At 42.0% G+C, this 9,685-nt stretch overlaps 1 protein-coding gene across 1 annotated transcript in view; it reads left to right on the top strand.

The window, feature by feature from the left end:
* Positions 1 to 4,106: 4,106 nt before the first annotated feature.
* LOC115133623 (serine/threonine-protein phosphatase PP1-beta catalytic subunit) overlaps positions 4,107 to 9,685 on the top strand; it is a 39,944-nt gene continuing 34,365 nt past the window's right edge. Inside the window, exon 1 of the mRNA XM_029667053.2 lies at positions 4,107 to 4,233. Within this exon, the coding sequence (XP_029522913.1) occupies positions 4,182 to 4,233 (52 nt within the window). The 5' untranslated portion in view covers positions 4,107 to 4,181. The remainder of the gene's footprint in view (positions 4,234 to 9,685) is intronic.

The following is a 9,685-nucleotide window of genomic DNA, read 5'->3' as shown; positions in this document are numbered from 1 at the left end:
ACTAAAGGACACCAATAAGAATAAGAGACTGTCTTGGGCCATGAAACACAAGCAATGGATATTAGACCGGTGGAAATCTGTCCTTTGGTCTGATGAGTCCAAATTTGAGATTTTTGGTTCCAATTGCAGTATCTTTGTGAGATGTAGAGTAGGTGAACGGATGATCTCTGCATGTGTGGTTCTCACCGTGAAACATGGAGGAGGAGGTGTGATGGTGTGAGGGTGCTTTGCTGGTGACACTGTGATTTATTTAGAATTCAAGATACACTTAACCAGCATTGCTACCACAGCATTCTGCAGCGATACGCCTTCCCATCTGGTTTGCGCTTAGTGGGACTATCATTTATTTTTCAACAGGACAATAACCCAACACACCTCCAGGCTGTGTAAGGGCCACTTGACCAAGTTTCCAAATGTGTTATTTCATAGTTTTGATGTCTTCACTATTATTCTACAATGTAAAAAAAGTAAACATAAATAAAACCCCTTGAATGTGTAGGTGTGTCCAAACTTTTGACTGCTACTGTATATATTTTTTAAGGAACTCAGTTTGCCTTTCAACTCTCGAAAGGTGTAATAATAGAATGCACAAGGTGCAATGTTTAAATTGGGTGTGTATCACCAGTTTTCCTCTTGCCCTGTCAGTCATTGCATACCTTAGAGAGCTATTAATAACTTGTCAGAAATGTCCAGATCAACTAGCCTATGTCAGCTAGGTTGTTTAGCCCATAGATTTTGTAGACATGGCAAAATGTATAGAATTGCAAGAACATTTTGTTTAAAACTGCAATATTTTTCTGCACCCCATAGCAAAATGTGTATAATTGCAGGAAATAAGCTTTATACCTGCAAAAATGTCTCTCCGCCAACAAGAAGGGTGTGAACAGTTTGTGTCATGAACAGTGCTTGTGCCCGTAGAAATAGACAATGCTGGAAGGATGTCCATTCGACGTCTATTCCCTGTTGGTTCAACATCATTTCATTGAAATTATGTTAAGACAACGTTGACTCAACCCGCCCAGTATAATCCCAGTGGTCTACCTGCGTGTGGTTTCATTATTTTGTTCCTTAAACAATTTGCCCATAAAAAGGCCAATTACCTATAAACTATATTTAGTTTGTTGTACATGTAGGCTACACAGTGGGGAGAACCAAGTATTTGACACACTGCCGATTTTGCAGGTTTTCCTACTTACAAAGCATGTAGAGGTCTGTAATTTTATCATAGGTACACTTCAACTGTGAGAGACAGAATCTAAAACCAAAATCCAGAAAATCACATTGTATGATTTTTAAGTAATTAATTTGCATTTTATTGCATGACATAAGTATTTGATACATCAGAAAAGCAGAACTTTTAATATTTGGTACAGAAAGCTTTGTTTGCAATTACAGAGATCATACGTTTCCTGTAGTTCTTGACCAGGTTTGCACACACGGCAGCAGGGATTTTGGCCCACTCCTCCATACAGACCTACAGATCCTTCAGATTTCGAGGCTGTCGCTGGACTTTCAGCTCCCTCCAAAGATTTTCTATTGGGTTCAGGTCTGGAGAATGGCTAGGCCACTCTAGGACCTTGAGATGCTTCTTACGGAGCCACTCCTTAGTTGCCCTGGCTGTGTGTTTCGGGTCGTTGTCATGCTGGAAGACCCAGCCACAACTCATCTTCAATGCTCTTACTGAGGGAAGGATGTTGTTGGCCAAGATCTCGCGATACATGGCCCCATCCATCCTCCCCTCAATACGGTGCAGTTGTCCTGTCCCCTTTGCAGAAAAGCATCCCCAAATAATGATGTTTCCACCTCCATGCTTCACGGTTGGGATGGTGTTCTTGGGGTTGGACTCATCCTTCTTCTTCCTCCAAACACGGCGAGTGGAGTTTAGACCAAAAAGCTCTATTTTTGTCTCATCAGACCGCATGACCTTCTCCCATTGCTCCTCTGGATCATCCAGATGGTCATTGGCAAATTTCAGACGGGCCTGGACATAAGCTGGCTTGAGCAGGGGGACCTTGCGTGCGCTGCAGGATGTTAATCCATGACGGCGTAGTGTGATACTAATGGTTTTCTTTGAGACTGTGGTCCCAGCTCTCTTCAGGTCATTGACCAGGTCCTGCCCTGTAGTTCTGGGCTGATCCCTCACCTTCTTCATGATCATTGATGCCCCACGAGGTAAGATCTTGCATGGAGCCACAGACCGAGGGTGATTGACCGTCATCTTGAACTTCTTCCATTTTCTAATAATTGCGCCAACAGTTGTTGCCTTCTCACCAAGCTGCTTGCCTATTGTCCTGTAGCCCATCCCAGCCTTGTGCAGGTCTACAATTTGATCGACTGATGTCCTTACACAGCTGTCTGGTCTTGGCCATTGTGGAGAGGTTGGAAACTGTTTGAATGAGTGTGTGGACAGGTGTGTTTTATAAAGGTAACGAGTTCAAACAGGTGCAGTTAATACATGTAATGAGTGGAGAACAGGAGGGCTTCTTAAAGAAAAACTAACAGGTCTGTGAGAGCCGGAATTCTAACTGGTTGGTAGGTGATCAAATACTTACTGTATGTCATGCAATAAAATGCAAATTAATTACTTAAAAATCATACAATGTGATTTTCTGGATTTTTGTTTTAGAAATAATAAAAAATACTTGTTCTCCCCATTGTATATATTGAACAAAACTATCAATGCAACATGTAAATGTTTTTTTTCTAAAATGTTGTGCTCAAATTTGTTTACATCCCTGTAAGTGAGCATTTCTCCTTTGCCAAGACAATCCATCGACCTGTCAGGTGTGGCATATCAAGAAGCTGAATAAACAGCATGATCATTACACAGGTGCTGGGAACAATAAAAGGCCACTCTTAAATGTGCAGTTTTGGCACACAACACAATACCACAGATGTGTCAATTTTGAGAGAGCGTGCAATTGGCATGCTGACTGCAGGAATGTCCACCAGAGCTGTTGCCAGAGAATTGAATGTTCATTTTTCTACCATAAGCCGTCTCCAACGTTTAAAAAAAATAATTTGGCAGTACGTCCAACCGGCCTCACAACCTCAGACCAGATGTAACCATGCCAGCTCAGGTCCTCCACATCCGGTTTCTTTACCTGAGGGATCATCTGAGACCAGCACCCAGACAGCTGATGAAACTGAGGGATATTTCTGTCTGTAATAAAGTCCCTTTGTGGGGGAAAAGTATTTTTGATTGACTGGCTCTGGCCCCCCAGTGGCTGTGCCCCTGCCCAGTCTTGTGAAATCCATAGATTAGGGCCTGATGAATGTATTTCAATAGACTATGTCCTTATATGTACTGAAAATTGTTGCATGTTGCTTTTATATTTTTTTCAGTATATATAACACAGATTGGTAACCTATACTGTCTTGGATAGAGGTAAAAGATAAAGTCACCAGTGCCACAGTGTACACATTTATACTGGTGCACTATTCCGGCTTTTGGATCATGCAGCGCGCCATGTGGCCAGAGGGAGGCACCAAAAGTCACATTTGGAATCGACAGTTGACCCATCGCCCTCTCGAGTCTCCGAAATCTCTCGTGGTCAGACTACATAAACATAATGGCACCGTTAATCGAGCATCTGACAAATTACGCGAGACTTTTAGTTCTCAACTCCAAGAGAATCAAGAATCCCATTGCAGCCAGTTTACAAGATTTCCAGTCATTTCAATCAATTAAATTCACCCATTTTGAAGTGATTTACAAATAGACTACTGAGATGTTTTATATGTGAGGGAAAAAAATCCTACAACATTATAAGCATTACACAATGAATTGAGAAATTGCAATTCCCCTTACTGAAATATATGGCCATGGCTAATCATCATTATGCATAGGCCTTTATTGTATTTCATTCAATAGGTTATTTGGCTATTTCTGCATACTTGTTATTAATCTATAACACACAGACACTAGCATACACCTATTATGATTAGTCCTACATGTTCTTAGCTGTGTTAATACCATTGAACCTGTGGCATTATAGGCCTACAGTATAGGTCTACAGTGTTTTCCCAGTACAAAACACCTTCGGGCAGAGAGACCCGGGAACGTGCATTCCGCTGGCTGTGAGTCGGCGGCGGTGTTTATGCGGTGCCTGCCAGGGACTGTGGCAGCAGTAAGCAGTGGAGAGAGAGAGTGCTGTTTGAGAGCACCACCCACTACAGAAATGGCGGAGGGGGAATTGGACGTCGACTCGCTGATCGCCCGATTATTAGAGGGTGAGTGTTATCATAGCTTTTATATTTTTAAAATCACATTTCAAATCAGGGGGCTGGCCATTGCGTTGCGGTTTAAAACACGGTCCTTGCAGTGGAGGCCCTGGTTCGAGGGAAGGGGAAACCGGGGTGTAAAATCGCTAGCCAAACAGTTGCTAAAACGAGTGTTTCTATTGGACAAATTCAGGAAGGTCCTTCCCCGTTTCGTTCCGTTTGATTTCGTTTAAGAAACGTTTTGCAACAGAATAGGCGTAATGAATACGCCCCCGGAGTTTAAGCGTATAGGTTTAGCCGTAGTGAAAGGATACTTCAACATTTTGGAAATGAAAACCTTTATCTACTTCCCCAGAGTTAGATGAACTCGTGGATACCATTGTTGTGAAGTTTGAAAACACATTTCTGTTAGCACAATTGTCTCTGTTTGCGGTTTAAAGGAAGTTACTAACTAGAGTTATCGCAATGACTTGAAGTCTAAGGTAACTCATATAAAATGTATTTGTCTCGTGCTTTATAAACAACAGGTGTAGACTAACAGTGAAATGCAGTGCCAGCTCTAGCCTTTTGGGTACCCTAAACAAGTTTTGGTTGGAGGGCCACCCACCTCACTGCAAAACAGGTCAGGGCCACTGGGAATGTGCCCTTCATGCCCGGTCGGTATTCGGCCACGATTACTTCAAGTTCAGATACCTCGCTAGACTAACTACCAATCAAAAAATGGTTAGCTAATTGATTGTCTGTCAGCAAAAAAAGGGAGGGGGGGGTTGTGTTGCTAATACCCTGGTGAAATGCTTACTTACTACAGGCCTTCCCAACTATGCAGAGATTATTATTATTTTTAAATAGTAGAAAAATATAGAACAATTATAACACTAGGAATAAATATAAAAATAATAACACAAGGAATAAATACAAAATGAATAACGATATTCATGGGGTACCAGTACCAAGTCGATGTGCAAGGGTATGAGGTTGTTGAGGTACATACAGTTTGTACATATAATGTAGGTAGGGATAAAGTGACTATGCAACGGGATAGATAATAAACAGTAACAGCAGCGTATGTGATGAGTCAAAAGAGATTAGTGCAAAAAGGGTCAATGTAGATATTGGTTAACTATTTAACTACCTACACTGAATAAAAATATAAGGAATGTCCACCAGAGCTGTTGCCAGATCATTGAATGTTAATTTCTCTACCATAAGCCGCTTTCAATGTCGTTTTAGAGAGTTTGGCAGTACGTCCAACTGGCCTCACAACTGCAGACCACGTGTATGGCGTTGTGTGGGCGAGTGGTTTGTGAACAGAGTGCCCCATGGTGGTGGTGGAGTTATGGTATGAGCAGGCATAAGCTACCGACAAAGAACGCAATTGCATTTTATCGATGACAATTTTAATGCACACAAATATAGTGAAGAGATCCTGAAGCCCATTTCTTTTTTTTAAAGGTATCCGTGACCAACATGTACATGTCTGTATTCCCAGTCATTTGAAATCCATAGATTAGGGCCTAATTAGTTTTACTTAAGTTGACTGATTTCCTCCAAATGAACTCAGTAAAATCAATGAAATTGTTGCATTTATATTTTTGTTCAGTATATTTAGCAGTCTTAATACTTGGGGTAGAAGCTGTTCAGGGTCCTGTTGGTTCCAGACTTCGTGCATTGGTACCGCTTGCTGTGTGTGCTAGCCAATACCCTAGTCTTCCAGTAATTGTGCTAACGCTAGCTAGCATTGGCTCGCGAAACTAACTTCCTTCATACTGGATGCAGAGACATAAACATTGTATCCATGAGTTCATCTAACTCTGGGGAAGTAGAGAAAGGGCTTCAATGCCAAAATCCTGAAGTCTACCAATCCCCCATTTCTGCTATATTGACACTCGGTGCTGCTAAAATAACGTCCTTTGAAACTGTTACAATCTGACAAAATATGAGTTTTGTTGCTTAAATGTTTACAAAGTGGCAAAACTCTAAAGTGTTGGTTTGGAATTCTACTGTTATTGGTAGGCTGAATGAAAGGATGTAGGCCTAGGCTATTTTAGGAAAAACTGAGTATTAGGTCAATTTCCTCTCTAGGCCACTCACGGATAATTAGAGGTGGAACCACAATCAATCGATCTAGATATCGATTTGTTTTGATGTGCAGAAATGTGAACAAGTCTAACCTACATAATTAGGTAAGTTAGTATTTTTCTTAAGTAGACTGTTTACTATATGTAAAGCATAACATAAAAGCATACACTTGATTGAATATTTATGATAATATAATGAGATACTCCTACAGTTTATTGTAACTAGATGGATGTAGAGTGAAGACAATTGTTGGACTTTCCAACTTGATTAACCAATTCATCTGTTGCAAAGAACCCTTCAACAAATGCTTGCCTTTATCACCATATAGGTTCATGCTAATACTGCACTGCACTTACTGAGTCAGTTGCCTATTGGCATTATGTCACTTAGGCTGTGTTTACAGAGGCCGCCTAATTCTGATCTTTTCCCACTAATTGGTGTTATGACGAATCCGATAAGCTCTTTTGGCAAGAATTGGGCAAACTTTCAGAATTGGGATGCTTGTGTAAAGGCAGCCTTAGAGGACACTCGCACACACACACGACCGTTCAAAAGTTTGGGGTCACTTAGAAATGTAAAAAAAAAAATGTTGTCCCTTTTAAAGTAACATCAAATTGATCAGAAATACAGTGTAGACATTGTTAATGTTGTAAATTACTATTGTAGCTGGAAAAGGCTGATTTTTAATGGAATATCTACATGGGTGTACAGAGGCCCATTATCAGCAACCATCACTCCTGTGTTCCAATGGCATGTTGTGTTAGCTAATCCAAGTTTATCATTTTAAAAGACTAATTGATCATTAGAAAACCCTTTTGCAATTATGTTAGCACAGCTGAAAACTGTTGTTCTGATTAAAGAAGCAATAAAACTGGCCTTCTTTGAACTAGTTGAGTATGAAAGCTATATGCAAGAAATTGCCATGAAACTGAAGATCTCGTACAACAAGGTGTACTACTCCCTTCACAGAACAGTGCAAACTGGCTCTAACCAGAATAGAAAGATGGGTGGGAGGCCCCAGTGCACAACTGAGCAAGAGGACAAGTACATTAGAGTGTCTAGTTTGAGAAACAGACGCCTCACAAGTCCTCAACTGTCAGCTTCATTAAATAGTACCCGCAAAACACCAGTCTCAACGTCAACAGTGAAGAGTCAACTCCGGGATGCTGGCCTTCTAGGTAGAGCCATATTTCTGTCTAGTTTCTGTGTTTTTTTTGTCCATCTTAATCTTTTCTTTTAATTGGCCAGTCTGAGATATGGCTTTTTCTTTGCAACTCTGTCTATGTCCTGGGAATTTTTCTTCACACTTACAACCTCATGCTAATCGGTGGACGGGACACCAATCCCAAATGAGTTTTAATAAGCTTCTTGATATGCCACACCTGTCAGGTGGATGGATTATCTTGGCAAAGGATACATGCTCAGTAAAAAGGAATGTAAACAAATTTGTGCACAACATTTTAGAGAAATAAGCTATTTGTGCGTGTGGTAAATTTCTGGCATGTTTTATTTCAGCATTTTACAGCGTTTTATATTTCTATTTAGTGTAGTAATCATAAGGAATTCAAGGAGTGCTCTGCTCCTCTTCTAGTATGGCAATTATGTTGTACCAGCCACAGAGACATGTACAGGCGGCTCTGTTCACAAGTAGGCACTTTCACACTGTAAGGTACATTGTAAGTGCACTGAGTTTAGGTCTCAGCCATTTGGAAAGTGCCTGTTTGTTCTGAAGTAGGCTACATTTAGAATTTTGTCGGTTTTCTCCTAAAGTTTAAGACTGTGTACTTGGCAAAAACAATCTGTTATTCTGAGATATTGTATTATTAATTCAACATAGAACTACGAATGTGAAGGCTTATGTGTTCCTGCTCCTGTAGGTGACCTATTGTTGTGCCCACACAGCCAGTTATGAGTAGAGTTAGCTGGGCATGATGTCTCACGGAAGCACACAGGTTTTCCAGATGGGTGAGGCTACAGTATGTGCTCTTAGGCACGAAACTCAAACTCAAAGACATTGTTCTTCCTGTGTGTTCTGTAAATGGACCGATGTAGTGATGGACAAATGTTGAATATACACACACCAGCAGACACGCATACGATGAAACCGGCAGACCCCATGTTATGGATGTGCCAATATAATCATCTTTGGCTTGGTTTGGAGTTGAGACAGTGTCCCACAGTGAGAGTGTGAAACAGTAGTGGAGAAGATGGATATTTGCCGAGCCAATTGTGCCTGAGACTGACCCAGAGGTAATCTGAGACCTCCACAGCACTGAGGAAACTCGGAGGGGGAAATTGGCCGGATCTGGTCCTAAACGTGTGTGTGTGTGTGTGTGTGTGTGTTAGCAGGAAGAATGTTATGGGGCTGCTGCTGGCCCACTTTCTCTGCTGAACAGTCAAGCCTTAGTTAGGGGTGCAGTCAGAAAGTCAGGCCATTGATAGAACCCCCTTCATCTCACACACACACACCAGCTCTAGTTGGTCTATTCATTGTTATACGCTAGCTGCTCTCACGTCTCAATCATATGTCAAAATATAATCAATCTATTTGTCACATGCTTCCGTAAACAACAGGTGTACACTGTCAGTGAAATACTTACTTACGGGTCCTTTTCCAACAATGTAGAGTTAAAGATGAACAAAAAATTGAAATAGTAGCACAAGGAATAAATACGAGTAAAAATGAGTAGAAACGAGTAAAAATGGCTATTTACAGGGAGTACCAGTACCGAGCCGATGTGCTGACTATGAGGTAATTGAGGAATATATGTACATTGTAATGTGTGCGCTGGGAATCGGGAGTGAATACATTTAATGAATGAACAAAACATAATGCAAAACAAGGAACACGAACAACGCACAGACATGAAAATGAAACAGAAACGCCTGGGGAAGGAACCAAAGGGAGTGACATATATAGGGCAGGTAATCAAGGAGGTGATGGAATCCAGGTGAGTGTCATTATGCGCTAATGCGCGTAACGCTGGTGACAGGTGTGTGACATAACAAGCAGCCTGGTGACCTAGAGGCCAGAGAGGGAGCACACATGACAGTACCCCCTCCCCGACGTGTGGCCCCAGCCAAAGGATGCTGACCAAAATGACGATCCCGGGGATCAGGAGTGGATTGGTCACATCTGCTGAAGCGCGGGAACCTGTCGATCCGGCTAAGGAGTGGGAGCATGGCGACCAAGAGTGCCAGAGAGAGAGCATACGTGACAGTACCCCCTCCCCGGCACGTGGCTCCAGCCGCAGGACGCCAACCAAAGGGACGATCCCGGGGATCAGGAGCGGACCGGTTGCCTCCGCTGAGGCGCAGAAACCTGACGAACCGGCTGAAGCGTGAGAGCCCGATGATCGGGCCGAAAACTCCACGGTTGCTT

The sequence above is a fragment of the Oncorhynchus nerka genome, linkage group LG8 (assembly GCF_034236695.1).
Source record: "Oncorhynchus nerka isolate Pitt River linkage group LG8, Oner_Uvic_2.0, whole genome shotgun sequence".
Taxonomy (NCBI): domain Eukaryota; kingdom Metazoa; phylum Chordata; class Actinopteri; order Salmoniformes; family Salmonidae; genus Oncorhynchus; species Oncorhynchus nerka.
The sequence above is the reverse complement of the archived record's forward strand: the minus strand, read 5'-3'. Positions and strand labels throughout refer to the sequence as shown.